The 16,125-nt window shown below is 37.5% G+C and overlaps 1 protein-coding gene across 3 annotated transcripts in view; it reads left to right on the top strand.

Moving 5' to 3' along the window:
• LOC122796246 (nebulette-like) overlaps window positions 1-16,125 on the top strand; it is a 1,283,698-nt gene that overhangs the window by 582,097 nt on the left and 685,476 nt on the right. For all 3 annotated transcript variants that reach the window (XM_044064567.1, XM_044064568.1, XM_044064569.1), the window contains exon 11: window positions 6,733-6,840. In XM_044064567.1, coding sequence (XP_043920502.1) covers window positions 6,733-6,840 — 108 coding nt within the window. The remainder of the gene's footprint in view (window positions 1-6,732; window positions 6,841-16,125) is intronic.

Genomic DNA, 16,125 nt, shown 5'->3' on the forward strand with positions numbered 1-16,125 from the left:
CATCAATATCAAGTGTTGCACAAAGTCTACAGACACTGCATAATAAATATGGAATCATACCCTTAAGAAAAAAATCATATTTTCACACCAGAGGTCACATTAACCACATCTTCAGATATTTCTTCACAGGATTAGCACAGCAGGTTGATGTTGACAACCCTAAGTCAATTGACAATAATGCCATAGCACTTCTTTTCATGATGCAGATTTGGGACAGTGGCACACAGTCACAAAGTGTACTGGCAGGGCTCCCTACCAGCAAGTGGATAACTCCAGAAGGAATGGCACAGGCCCCCACACTCAACATAATGATATGACCTTACAACTGGGTAGGGGAATGCCATGTAGCCTGCTCACTGCCACATCTGTACACAAGAATGCTAAGTGAAACCATATTTCACAGTTATCTCCAGAGACATGAAAGGCCATGTTTGCCCAGCAGTAGATGTGCTGTGACATAGTTCAAGTCCAGGCTACTGCCACTGAGCGTCCAATAGAGATGGTTAGAGCACTACATGGTATGCATGAGAAAATTCATCATTACATAACAATGGCAGAGGTTAGGGCAAATGCCATGATGATCCTCATGTACAGTATGGATGCACACATGGCATCCATTTCAGCCTGTTTGTACAAATTAGTAAGGACTTTGCATGCACGCAATAGAAGCACAGCTGGGCGTGCATGAGGGAGTGTCCACATGCATGAGTAGGCTATAAACCAGGTATATGTTTGCAGCTAAAAGCATTCTCTAGAGTCTCCTTGATCCTTTATCTGTTTAAATATTTCTGCAGTTTTTTTTCTACCTATGTAGTGTTGGTAGTGTAGCATTGTCCATATTCAGGCTTGTGTTTTGTGCCTAATTGTTTGTTAGTAGAGGCTGTGTGTCTGAGCACATATTCCAGGCCATCATAGCTTAGCCAGAGCCAGTGTAGCATTTCAGTGAGAGTGAATTTTTGTGGTCATTGGCTGACTGGGGTTGCCTTGACTACGCCTTGGAGTAAGCACCTCATTGGTTCTTTCAAGCTTTTTTTAAAGTTGTTTCAGGTTTCAGCTTTGTTACTTAAGAAGTTAACTTGTGAGTGTTTCTGCCATTTCACACTGAGCTAATTGGAGGAAGTCGGAGAAAGGGATCTGAGCCAACTAATCTGTGATATATAACATTAAGTTTCCTGTTTCTTGCTTATTTCTGAGTTATTTATAGCACTTTTATTGTCTGCTAGTTTCACTGTGTTTGAGGTATTAACTAGAAATTTTCTACAATTGTTAAGCATCTGGTTGGGTTTGTTTGTTCTGATTTTTATTTCTCACCATCCCTCCCAATTGGTATCCTGTTTTTATACTTGATGGCTTTGCAGTTGACCACCCCTACTGTAAATTTGATCTGGGACACTCCTCCCAGTCTAGTGTCATTACTTCATTCTACCTAATCCAGGGAGAACATTTGAGAAGGCTAACCCAGTTCATTTCTGCTCCTCCTTTCCCCTTTCCACTTTACAAAAAAAAAAAATCTAAGCTTGTTTCCTGCCTTTCTTGTAAGTTATCTAGTCCAGATACAGATTTGATGTATCCAGAACTGTCTGTAAGCTTCTGAGCCCCCAAGCCTTTCTGTGTTGGAGGGAAGCCTTCTAGCTTAATTTTGTTTCTTAGAACTAGTCAGTTTTCTAGTTTCAGCACTCAAATCTGTTTCTTTGAGCTCAGCACTTGTTCAGAACTCATTGTAAGCACTACATAAGCTACAAATTACAAAACAGTACTCAACTTTCCTCACTTGTCTAGAGGAAAACAGTTTTTAGTACTTAATAAATAAGCACCTATCCAGGAATGTCTAAGGGACAGCTCCCAGTGTTTTCTCCTGTCTACCTAATGAATCTGGGCATCTTGGGGCAATGCAGCAATTGCCTCATGTACACAGACAACCCTCTCCTCCTACCACCCAACAATACAACCTGTGAGAGATGCACTTATATAGCCAAACTGGAAGCAAAGCTCTCTTCACCCAAGACTGGACTAGACAGTCAAGAGGAGAAGTTAAACACTTGCACCACACCACACTCATCACATAGTCCCTCAAAACCTACACCACCAAAACACAAACATAGAAACACAAAACACACACCTACATTCGTGGAGGCTCTCAAAAAAATCTATCCAAGCAACAGGGACCTCCAAAGCAGAAACGCAAGCAACCTTCACCCCCCAACACAACCCAAACAACACATAGCCCACAAACTCAGTGTGCCACTCAACCACAGCCCATAAGGCATAGCAACGTACCCAACACTCTAGTCACAGATGATTCTATAGTCAGGCACACTGATGTTCCACTCACCAGGCTAAACAAGGAGAAAGTTACTGTCAGCTGCATGTCAAGTCCCAGGATCTGCCAAATAATGCATGCACTCAGGTCACTCCACAACAAGTACAAATATGACTCTGTCATTGTCCATGTTGGTGTGAATGACCTGAGACATACCTCTCTGGACTACATGAAAAGAGACATGGAGGAGTTGTCTGATCTTGTAGCCCAGGCAGGTATGACCCCAGCCCTGAGTAGCATCCTGCCATCACCCAGAATGATACCACAGTACAAGGACAAAATTACTGACTTCAACAATTGGCTAAGCTTCTGGTGTCATTCTAAGGGGATCCAGTATATGTCTGCCTGGGATGACATGACCGACAAACCACGATGCTTTGTCAGAGATGGCCTGCACCTGTCACCTTTGGGATTCCAGATACTGGCTAAAGCTCTTGCCACCCCATAGTGCCTTTTTCAGACAAGATTCATATGACAAATTCACCACCATAACAGGTACAAGCAAGCAAAATCTGAGGGTAATGCTACTTAATAAAAGAAGTCTAAACCTCAAAATGCACTCACTCGAGGCACTCCTTAAAATGGAGAACATCGACATCTGTGCAGTGACAGAGGCCTGGTTCAAGGCTCCAGAGAGCACCCCTGCATTATTCATACCACACCTTTCGGCCACCTAACCTGAACCAAAGCACTAAAGGTGGAGGTGTGTCAATATTCATTAAGGATATCCACACCTCCAGGTTAGTTGCTTAGCATAATGCATCCGAGATTATCCAAGTTCAACTAACTCTGGGCAAGACCGCAATCCAAATTTTAGTTTGCTACAGATCCCCCAACATGCCCCAGGATTCCCACTCCTCATTTCTTGATACACTGGAAAATGTTAGGGTACAACCTAACACCCTAATAATAGGCGATTTCAACTACCCCACCATTTACTGGGAAAACTACTCATGTACCAACTCTTGTGCTCAACATTTTCTGGAATTCATAAATTCCAACGCCTTGGATCAACTTATCCACACCCCAACCAGGGGAAGCAATATCCTAGACCTGGTCATTACCAACATGGGCAACCGGTGTTGCACACCAGAGGTCATTTCCTTGTTGGTCAGATCCAACAACAAGCAAATCACCCTAGACATCCACATCCCACCCACACTCCCCATTAGGGAAACCACTGTAAAAAAAGTCTCCAAAGCCAACTTCACGCTTAACACAGAAGTGGCAAACTTCATGACACCCATGCAGACGGACAATAGCGGTACAACTGCTGAATCCTATACAATTGCACTTTATAAGCACTTACACGAGTGCATGGATTGTGCAATCCCTAACAGAACCAAGATGCTATCCTCCAAAAAAAGGAAGCCAATCTGGTGGTCCCCTGCCATAAACAAACTCTACAACAGAAGAAAGAATCTGTTGCAAAAAAGAGTAAAATCCCATGATTGGAGGAACTCCGTGGTCAGCCTCAGTAAGAAGCTGAAATCCCTCATAAAATCCTCCAAAGCTAGTTATGAAAACAAAATCACCACTGATTCTAAAGACAACCACAAAACATTCTATAGCTATGTCAAGAATCTCAATGGCAAAACTCAGATCTGCTCTGAGTTACAGCACAATGGCACTAAATATACAGAACCAACTGATATTGCCAACATCCTGGCAGATAGGTTCAGTGCTAACTTTACCCCTCTTTCATCCCCTAAAGGGCCCATCTCTATACTGGAAAAATGCAAAGTTCCTGTAATCACGGCTGCACACGTAAAAAACACACTCTCCAAAGCCAAGAAGACAGCATCCATGGGACCAGACAACATCCTAGGCTGCGTTCTACATGAACTGCAGAACAAATTGGCACCCCACCTAAGTACCATGTTCAATCATAGCCTCACCTTTGGGTTTGTGCCCACAGAATGGCGTATAGCAACGGTTATCCCACTCCACAAAGTGGGAGCCACCATGGAACTCGGGAACTACCGCCCCATTAGCCTGACGAGCCTGGTCTGCAAGGCTATGGAAATTATCATCATGGAACTTATAAACAATGACATTGGTAATTTCCAAACTCTGGACCCTACCCAGTTCGGGTTTGTCAAAGGCAGATTATGTCTCCTAAACCTGATCGACTTCTTTGAAACAGTCACCAAAGCTGTAGATGAGGGTAAGGTGGTTCACACAGCCTATCTAGATCTCACCAAGGCTTTTGACACCATCCCCCACTCTGGAATTATAAATAAACTCACTAAACTAGGTATAAATCCCTATGTCACAAGATGGTTTGCCAACTGGCTCACTGATGGAACCCACACTGTGAAAGTAGCAGACTCTAAATCCAACTTCAGACCAGTGACAAGTTGAGTACCACAAGGTTCAGTCCTAGGTCCTCTCCTATTTGGTATCTACTTCTCTGAAGTACAGGCTAACACAGAAGGTCTTTGGCTAACAAAGTTCACAGATGACTGCAAACTAGGAGCCATAATCAAAACTCCTAATGACGTGGACATCCTACAAAAGGGCCTCACTGAGACAGATGCCTGGTGTCAAAGCCATGGCCTCAAGCTCAATGCCAAAAAGTGCATTGTCATCCCTTTTAGTAAAACCTCTGTACCCATGAACTAGCAGATAAGCAGTAGTCTACTTAACATCGAAAGTGTGATAAGAGACTTTGGAACACAGATGGACAGTAGTCTCTCATTTGATAATCACATCGCCACAGTAGTCAGGAAATCCTTCTACATGGCACACCTCATCACAAAAGGATTCTCCTCCAGGAAAAAAGAGGTCATTATTCCCCTCTACTCATCACTCATTAGACCCATTATAGAGTACAATGCCCCTTTTGGTATGTACCTCACAAGACATCTACAACAACTGGAAAGGCCACAGAAATACCTCACAAAGAGGATTACCAGCCTCAAACAGATGCCCTATGCAGACCGTCTCAAAAAACTCCAGCTTTACTCCGTCACGTATCTTCTACTCAGAGACTATCTCTGCCTAACATGCAAAGCTATGTCAAACCCATAGCTGTTGGACATGTTCCACTTAAATAAATCCCAATCCCTCTGAGCTACACGCTCTAAAGACCTAAACCTTGTCACCACAATAAACAGAACATGCTGGAGGGATAGATTCCTCTCCCAGAGACTTCCCATACTCTGGAACAAACTACCTATATATATCAAACAAAGCTCCTCATTAGCACTCTTCAAGAAAAATCTTGATGATTGGAAGGGAGATAGGAAATTCACTCCAGGGATCATTTCTGTGGCTCTGCTTGACAGGGGCACAGGAAAATGATTTTCTTGGGTGGCAAAAGCTAGGGTACAGTTTGGCTAGGCTTATATAGGACCTAGGGCCAATAGCCTAGTGCCTACCTATGAACCTATGAACCTGTATCTCAAGGAAGTACTGCAAGTATTTATATGTATTTTTAGAAGAAGACAGTCAGGCCTTGTCAGACTTCTACAGCATGTGATAGAACCTCTCACTCAAGATCTAGGTCCTGCAGCCGTGTTTGGCCACTACCAAGAGGTCCCCCTACATCCCATAGATCTGTCATGTTCTTTTTTGCTGAAATGCATCCCTATAGCATACAAAAGGAATTTTCTCAACTTTCCCAGAGTTCATGTATGTAAAATTATTTTTTTAGTGTAAAACACGAGTATCTGTATTAGGAATGTAATCTCCATGATTTCCACTCATATACACATCTGTGTTATCATCACTGTTCTTAGAGAAGCAGCTACACTGCCTTTGAAGGAGCAGCATGCCCCACTGTATATTCCAGAACATCCTGACCAGTCTTTACTGAAGCAAAGTCATTCCATTGAGAAATATTTTTATCTCTAGCAATGAGTAAGTGAGCCAATAGGAGATATCCTCTTCCACACTATGAGTGTAAACAGCTATTTCAAGTCTTAAGCAGTGCTTTATGAACATAGTAGCTTTTGTTATACTGCAAACAAATCTCTTGACTATTCCTGGTTTTGCTTCATATGTGCGCCGTGTCCCTCCATAATTCTTTTTTCCTCTGGTAAATAACTAAGGATTACGGTCAGTCAGTAATGCCAGATATTAAAGTTTCATATGTACTATTGTTTAGAAAATGCTTGTTGATGCAAATCATGTGGTTCTGTTAACTTTTTTCAGTAAATTTGAGTAATATTTAAAAAATGCTCCTGATTCAGGGCCTTTGTACCCCACCTTTTAATGTTAGTTTTGCCCAGACTTCTTGAGCAAAGAAGTTTAGGGGTATGGTTGTAAGCGATGAGTCAAAACATGTGATCTTTGGGTGGGAACAGAGCACACTACCTTACCTTCTGAAAAAACATTTTGAACTACTTCATTTGACAATGTGCCTTTTGCAGCACTTAACATTTTCACTGAAATTCTTTAATTTGCAGGTCAAATATAAAGAAGCATATGAAAAATCAAAGGGGAATACAATGCTAGAATTTCTTGATACTCCAACATATCAAGTTTCCAAGGAAGCACAGAAGATTCAAAGCGAAGTAAGTTTAAATTAAAGCAGGCATGCTTCTTGTAGGGAAATGTATATTTTCAAAAAACACATATTGTTTCCTTCATAGATTATTTTTTGTTTGCAGTTTTGACTCTATTCAGTATAATTACCTTTTAGCAAGTAACACAGCATAGAGGGAATATGCTTGCGTCATAGAGATTTGAACCATGTGCACGTCTTAATAATCTTATGGCTGCAGAGTATGAATCTCGTTCTGCTGAATGTGCCCCAGAAATATGCTTCTTGTAGATTAGTTACATTGCAGGCCCTCAGGAATTTGCTTACCATTCCATTACAGAGACTAATGAGTCAGCTAATTAGCATGAACAGTTTTCAGTGTACAGCATGTTCATTATTTAAGACACAGTAATGGCCAATTAAATAACATTTGCATACATGTACTGTTCTTATGATCCCCAAGGCAATACCTTCTACAATTCTTTCAAAGTATGAATTTATTTGTTTATTGCAATTTGATAACATGGTAGGTGGGCTGATCAGCTGACCCTTTTCAGACATGACCTAGGCTCCAGGGGAGCAGCAAACATAAGTGACATCACAACATACATTTAAGCAGTAAAGAAACATTAAACAAAGTTGATATTCACACTTATAGGTAACTTCATGCTTTTATAGTAGTAGAATTAACATTTGAACAGTTTATAGTATTTACAGCAAGAGGGATTTTTCCCCCAAAAATATTATTTACAATATTTACACCGGGATTCTATTTACAAAATACAAATAAAGGATCTTGCTGTACAAAGAGGAGGCAATAGAGATTATAGGTTTGCTGGTGTTGTGATTCCTTGCTCCTTAATCTGTGTCCCTGAGACAGGTACATTATGATTTTTGCTTAAGGTGATCTTTTAGCATGGTCCTGAATTGCAGAAGAAATTAAGAGACCTTACTTCCATAGGGTAGGTGGTTCCAGATGGTTGGGTCACTTTTAATGAAAGCCCTTTCCCCTGTGGAGGTGCCAAATCTAGGCATTGTAAGGACTATCCACTTCTCTTGTGAATTTCTGAAAACACAGGATGGTGCTCAAATGTGGCGTCTAGTTTTTTTTTTTTTTTTTGGGGGGGGGGTGGAGGGACAATGGCCAAGAGCCATGATTTTGAATATAACAGTAGTAAGTATTAATATGGGTCTGTGTTGGATTGGGAGAAAGAAGAATCTTTCTAGTAAGTCACAGTGGTGTGTGGAATGGCTTGCTAAGAGTACAAAATGGAATATTTTATACATATTTTATTTTGTAGCAATTAAAGCTTTTGGGTGTCGGTACTAGCGTGTAGGGTCAGGAGAGGTAAAACACATAAAAAATTAGGAGCGAGTATATATTTATACTAGCAATTGTCATGCTTTAGGTGATAAAAGGTATGCTATTCTTCTACAGAATGAAAATTGTCCTAGTAGCTTACTAATTATGAAGCCTATGTGATCTGAGAAGAACAGTGTGGGGTTAAGTAAAGTGCTCAAGCAGTTTTGTCAAGAGATATTTGGAATGGCATTGTTATATGAATCTTTTACTATTATGGGAGAAGGTGTTCCATAGATGATGACACTGGATTTGCTAAGGCTGATTATTATTGTTATTTGTCTCGCTGCATTGGGAGTGAAATTTTTCTTATACGTTATATTGCAGTCTGGTGGGAGAGTGGTTGGGTTCTATAAGGAGGAAGTCATCGGCATACATGATTATGTCCATCTGGAGTACGTCAAAAGTGAGGTCATTTATAAACAGGGAGAAAAGTAGAGATCCTGGGATGGAACCTTGTGGTACCCCACTATTTAAAGATGATATGTTAGAAAATATGTCATTGCTGTATACATAGAAATGTCCTGTTTTCCATATAGTTTTACAGCATTGTACTGTGTTGGCACCAAAGGTACATTTTGAGAGTTTGGGGAGAAGAAGGGAATGGCTTAGAGTTTCAAATGCTCTAGTCATGTCTATAAATATACATCCTGTAAGAATGCAATCATTCATGGCACTCCAGATCTTCTATAGAGAAAGAACCAGTGAGGTCAGGGTGCTAAAATGCATTGCAGAAGCCATATTGCTTGTCACACAGTCCATATGCATGATGACAGAAAAATGCACAGGAAAGAGGTTGGGTGACTTAAATAGACTGGGCTAAAAACACACCAGAAATAAAAGCAACCAGGCTATTATTTGCAAGCCTAGTTAGATCTTTTGCTCTTATCCATTGCTATCCCAACCTTATTTTCTATACCTTATAGCCCATCATATTTAATTATATTTTCTATTTAACATTACTTCCCTCCTATTTAATATTATTATCTTGCCTCCCCCTCTCTGTTCTTCTCAGTACTCTCTAGCTTATTAATCTCCTCCTGTCTCTTTCGTCGCACCCTCACTTTTTCTCTCTATTTTTTCTGTTACCACTTTTCCCTACTATGTGTTTTCCCTTTCCTCTCATCCAGCTTGTCTGTATTGATCAACCAAGGAGCTTTTTGTATTAGCGTATGTCACTTATGTAATTATGACTTTACTGTCTATCAATATGCTCTTATGGTCGCTTCCTAATGTTTTAAAGCTAATGTGTTCAACAACTGAATCTTTGAACTAGCATATGTATTTATGACTGTAGAGTTCATCAAAGGTTCTGTGGTCTCTGTCTTGTATTGTTACACTAATGTGCTATACTTTTGTATCAATGTAATTTATGTTAAATGTTACTGGAGCTTTTCTCCCCGGGCCTCCACTGAAAATGGGTATTTACCCAGTCGGACTTTCCTGGTAAATGAATGTTAAATAAACAAGTAAATGAGACCTAATGGAATGGTAATATAATGAAGGAAATCAGATTTTTATCCTCACGTTGTAAACATGATTAAATAAATAACAGCTTTGTGGATGTTAAAGCAGTGTTTAAGGTGTTTGTTAGCATAAATGAGAAACATCCATATCAAGATTTATTAAGGTATTGCTCTTAAAATATATAAAATGTTAGTATTTAGGAACTAAAGTAAGTGGCCTAGTCAGGCAAGGCATGACTAGCTGAAAGGAATGGAGAAGTCAGTGAATGTCAGCATGCAATCTATTTGGTTTAGGTATGTAATTCAAAATGTGCACTCTTTTTATTGTCTGTCTTTTGTTACATTCAGTGAATATCCCACATTTAGTTTTTCTTAGTGAAATTGAAGATTCCACTGTTTCAAATTATATTTAGTTTCTAAATGTTCTGTAAGTGTGTGTGCATGTGTGTGTGTGAGATGGAAGAAAGTCCTGGCAATCTGTTTCCATTTCCAAACTTTGACTAGTAAACCTACTAGATAGCTAAGCCTCTTCACAGATTCTCTTTAAGAATTTGTTGCAACTGGTAACTGTGGATAGATGGATGGATTGATGCTTTAGTACAAGATCTTGATTTAGTGGCATGTGCACATAAACATATAACAAGTACAGAAAATAGCAAGAAATGATGGCTGATAAGCTGCTGAACTGTAAACTATGACAGTTTTCGTTGTGTAGGTATTGGAGTTGTTCAAATCTCAGGAGGTTTACCTTGTGAACTTTTAGAGTAGAACCTTGGGAGATGTATGCATGTTTTGCTGTGACAAAGAATATTGCCTAGCATGGTCACCTACATAACCATGCAAGAATGGATCCTTCTGCTTTCAAGGTAGTAAACTAGGAAGTTAAGACATTTAAAGGAAATGTTAGAGACCTCCATATTATAATGTATTGTATTGTGTCAGCAATGAAATAGTTTGTTAGTACAGCACTGTGTTTTTAATGCTAATATAGCATAACATTATACATCCTGTAAAGTTACTCTATTTAGGAGGTATATTCATTAGGTTTTCTTGTCTGTTGTTCAGCTGTGTGAAAGGATAATGTAATATTCATGTATATCTTAATAATCTTTGGCTAACAATTGACCAATATATATTGCATGCTTTGGAAATGAAAGCATGAATCAAAGAGTTTTTTTTTTGGTCTATGCAACGCATTAGGGGAAGGAAGTTTAATTTTTAGTTGAGGAAGATTGGAGAACACTTATTTCTTAGATTCTCTTCTCAGGCAGTATAAGTTCTGTGTCTACCAAAGTTCCAGGCAATAACATAAAGGTTAAATGTAAGAGAGTAGTAATATGTACCGGGGCTCTGGGAAGACATGTTGTTATGTTTTGACAGATATTCTAGGCAGCAGAGCTTCATCTTCTCAGAGATCCTGCACTAAAGAAGTGAATTCTGGTAATACTTGGACAATTAAGCTTCTACGAAGGTGGGAATGGTCAAGAGTATGCACAGTATGAAACCAAACAGTGCATGTGAAAACTGAAATAGCCATAATGACAATTCAGGCACTATGCAGAGCCATAATAATGCCCTGCATGATTGGTTTAAAGGCTTGTGAAGCTTGATAGGTGAATATCATACAAAACTAATTTGTTTTGGCTTGCCAGAGATGCATGTTCCTAGAAAAGAATTAATAAATCTAAGAATTAATTTTTAACAGGAACTGAAGTGAGTGGAAAATGTACATGTTATTAAGCAGTTAAAGTCTTAATAATATATGAATAGTAAAGCTACATTTGTAAAGAAGGAATGTGTTATTTAACCAAAGATTTGGATAAATTATTTTAAAAAGATAAGTGTAGAGAAAAAAAACACACGTGTGGAAAAAAAGTAATGTTTACTTTTTTCTGCTGAGTCCTCTCTGTTAGTGAGTTCACCTTTAAATATTTAGTTGTTTCATTAGTTTTAGTTTTTGATTGGTCTGTGTATTATGACATTGTTATATAAATGTTAAGTGAATATGCTGTTTTATTAAGGTCTGAAAAAGGTATGATTCCATAGTGAAAGTGCTTACCAGTTTGTATATTAAACTTGGATATATTTTATCTGCTGTCTGCTGTTTGCTGCCTACTTTATATTTGGATACTTTGAATTGTGATTTGTGTGTTTCCACACTAGTGCTTTTTGATCTGCACTTAGTTTTGGTTCCTGGTTACTAGTGGGGTAAGTTTGCTGGTAAAAATTATTTTGTGCTTTTTATTTTAAAAAGATGTTTATTATTTGTTTACAAGGTAGAAAGTTTTTTTAAAAGATGAAGGTAGATGAAGCAAGCTCCAGATTGTGTAACTTTAATATTCTATCAAGAAATTAAAACATCCTTAGACTTTATTTGGTATTTTGTCAGTATCATCTGAACCAAAGGTGTTCCAAAGAACTGTTGCCCAATTAATTAAAGGTTTGGAAGATTATGTAAGCATATTAGAGAATCCCTTAGGGTGGAATCAGACACAAGAACAGCATTACAAGAGACTTCTACATCTGCTAAACAAACTGAGATAGTAACATTTTCAGATCAAAGAGAGTGAATGTACAATAAATGTCAAGTGATGAATACACTGTCCATGCTTTAATATCAGATGACATCAGATGTGATGCAGAAAAAAAAAAAAACACGCAAATGTGAAGATCCTAAAGCAAGTAGGCATATATTATGCCATAATCAAACCACGTATAGAGCATAATGTTCTGTTTAGTATGCATTTATCCAAGCATGTCATGCAGCTAAATAGAACCCAGAGTTTCATGTCTAAATGAATCACTGGACTAAAGACCCTCAGTTTCCAACATAAACTTGAAGTACTATCCCAATACTCTGCCTCTTGTAGACTCCTGTATAATTTCCTGTCTAGCATTCTGTGCTGTTAAGGACCCATCTCTCCATGCTGTTAAAGACTCAACCCTCATTGATCTCCAACACCTTCCAAAAGCAAATGGCTGCATAAACTTTTGCACTAAGGAATTGAAGCTCCAGCAAAAAACAAATAAGACATGGAGGGATAGACGCATTTAGCAGCACTTCCCATCTATGGAATAATCTTCTCTTACATATAAAATGGAATAATAGCTTTTCTTCCTTTAAGGCAGATATTGATAATTGGATAGACACCCATAAATGCATCCTGAGCCTGACTTAGTTTACCTTGCTGGAGGGTAGAGGTTCCTCATAAGGGTGAATACTGGCTAGATGAATTATGGTCTATGTACTGAATCTGCCTGTAAACTGTATGAATCTATGAATTACATAGTTATCTAGAAACTACAGAGTATCTTGAAAAGTTTTTAACTTTTGAAGACAGATTGCAATTAATAAAAATGGTCTTATTGCCAAAAATACTATATATAGTATTAGCAGTACAGTTAATTCCTGAAAGATGCATTCTTAAAGAAATAAACTCATGTTTAATAAAATTTTTATGGTATCCCAAAAAAGAATAGATTAGCTCTAACTCATCACATTAGACCATGGAAACAAGGAGGATTGAACGTCCCAGAAATAGAAACATATATAAAAGCATCTGTGCTTAAAACTACAATAGACTGGATAAACCCAAATTATTTTGCCAACTGGAAAGAATTAACAATGGCTATATTAACAAATTACTTTAATCTGTTAAAAAAAATTTAATAGTAGACAAAGCAAACAAACCCTGGCACATACTATGCATAAGTATACAATAGCATATAATATAACACAACCTTCTAAAATAACACTGATTAATCATTACATCAATTCCTTTAAGAAACTTATCAATGCAAACATAGATCTAAAACTTTGGTTTGACCTTTTAACCCCATTTACCATCACTAAAAACTTTCCTCACAAAATATATAGGGAAACAATAAACTCATGGGAACAAAATGGAATCTTATGGTGGTTTCAATGTTTAAATAAATTACATGTTTTATATATACATATGATAAAAACTGCTTACAATATTCCAACACAGGACTTGTTAACCTTACAAAGCATTCTAATGTAAACTCAAGATTTATGCAGATTAATTAATAATTCCTCATTTAAAGATATTCCAAATCTAATAAGTTTACTGTATGAATTTATATATAATAGTTGTGAAAAGAAAAATTCCATTTCAAATCTATATAAAGGATTAATAACATATAAAACAATTCCCAAACCATCATACTGGCAGTTCTTAACAAACGGTCAGTCATTGCAGTTAACAGAAGAAATTAAAACTAACATCTTACTATCAGTTAATTACACCTCTAACACACAGTACTGGAAAATATTTAACTGGAAATACTTACATAGCACATTTTTAACACCAGATAGAATTAAAAAGATCAGTGCTACTACAAATGGTTTTTGCTGGAGGTGTGAAAAGTCAAATAAAGCAGACTGAATTCATATTTTTTTATGAATGTAATAAAATTAAATCATATTGGAATGGAATCAATCATTTTTTACAAGCTTTATTTAATGAATCCTTTACCTTAACTAAAGTATTGATTATACTAAATGTAAATGAAGCTCCCTACCTGAATAAGACAAATATGTATTTGTTATGGACAATACTTGCTATATCTAGGAAATGCGTAACCAGAAGGTGGAATTCAAATATACCCCTGACCTTGGAAGAATTCTACACTTTACTGAAGACAACTGCATCGATGGAAATAAAAATCAAAGAACTGCGAATCTATCCCAGGCCATTGGTAAATAATCCTTGGAAGAAAGTTATATCTTTGTTGGACACTCTGCAATAATCAATATTATATCTCTGATAACTGATCTGTTAATTCTATATTTAATAACATACAGTGTATATAATTAAAAGTCAGGCTATTATAAATATTGTATATAGTTGTTTAAAATTATATTTAAAAATATTATGTAAATGTTATTTTAATTGAAGATAAAAAATATTTGAGGAAAAGTTTGTATATGCTTTATCTGAGACAATGCGGTCTACAAGTCTCTCTGTATGAAAAATGCTAGTTATTAATGGACCTATGAAGAGGATGAGAGTTTTGGAATATTTATTTATTTATTATTTACTTATTTACATTTGTTGACTGGGAGTGTCTGACTGGACGTAGGTCCATTTTCAGTGAAGGCCTGGGGAGAAAAGCTCCACAGTTAAAAGTAGTTACATTGGATTTACATAGCAATTAATTTGATCAACATAGCAATTAACAATTACAAACATAGTTACAGATGAAGAACATAGTACATCAGTAGACAACTAGAATCTTTATAATCTGCGAAGTACATAACAGACATTAACAATTGTTACAATAAGAAGTACCTGCTGTATAATAAGTAGTTAGGCTTATGAGCATCCGAGCTTGCTATAATCAACAAAGAATACTCAAAACTAGTTCCACATTGTTCATTATTAAATTACTATGATGTTAGCAAGCCATTTCTGTTGCAAGTAGAGACCAGTCAGAATGGTATAATAGCTGTGATGTTACAAGATAACTGTTTTGTCTATGCATAACCAGCATTTACAGCTGTACAAAAGGATTACATAGGAAAGGAACTGTTAGCAATGTTTTATGGATATAAGAAGTTCCATTAATAAGCTGGTAGCAAATACGTTTGTGTAGAAGCAGAGCCCAAACTTTTGCAAAGAATAAAAAAAAGTCCTTGTACAGAACACCACTGATGTTTGGCATGTTAATCTTAGCCTACAGAAGTATGACTTTGAAAGTGGACTACAGCTGTCATGAGGATTACACAGTTGTGTTTGTTGACCAGGTAGGTAGACTGGTCATTACAAAGTTGTATGATCTGCAGCACAAAGTACAGTAGTTACACAACTGTTTACAATTTACAGTATTACCTAACAAATTACAGTGTTAAACATTACAGCACTACAGGTAACATAACATCAAGTTATGTATGTCAGAAAAGAATGCTTACCTTGCAGAGATAGTGCAATATTGCTTTGACAAACATGCCAATACAACACCATTCTAGGAACAGAAAACTAACGTTAAAGTTCTCTTCACAACTCCTTCACTTTAATTAACTCACCCTCGCTCATAAACTTATTAACCACCCCCTTAACATCCCTTCCCTTCAAGCCCTTCTCCAACCCTATCTCCCCACTAGGCCCCTAAGATCAAGCAACAAAAATCAACTCACTGTTATCAAACCCAAAAACTCAGCAGGAGGAGCCATATTTTCATATACCTTATCTAAACTTTGGAACAATCTTCCACCCTCTATAACTACTCTACCTTCCAGCAGCCTTTTGAAGACTGCACTCATATTCCACTTAAATTTGCACTGGCTTTGTCCTTGTTCTAATCCAGACTAACACCCCCCCTTACCCCCCCACCTAGACTCTTAACCCAACTATACTACCGCCACTACTAACCACAGTCAGAAATAGCTAGTTATCTTTACATACTTTAACATCTTGTCTAACAACTTTGTTACTAATATTATAAATGACAAGAAACTATCTTAACT

The sequence above is a fragment of the Protopterus annectens genome, chromosome 3.part0 (assembly GCF_019279795.1).
Source record: "Protopterus annectens isolate FY-2018-M chromosome 3.part0, PAN1.0, whole genome shotgun sequence".
In the NCBI taxonomy this organism is placed as follows: Eukaryota; Metazoa; Chordata; order Ceratodontiformes; family Protopteridae; genus Protopterus; species Protopterus annectens.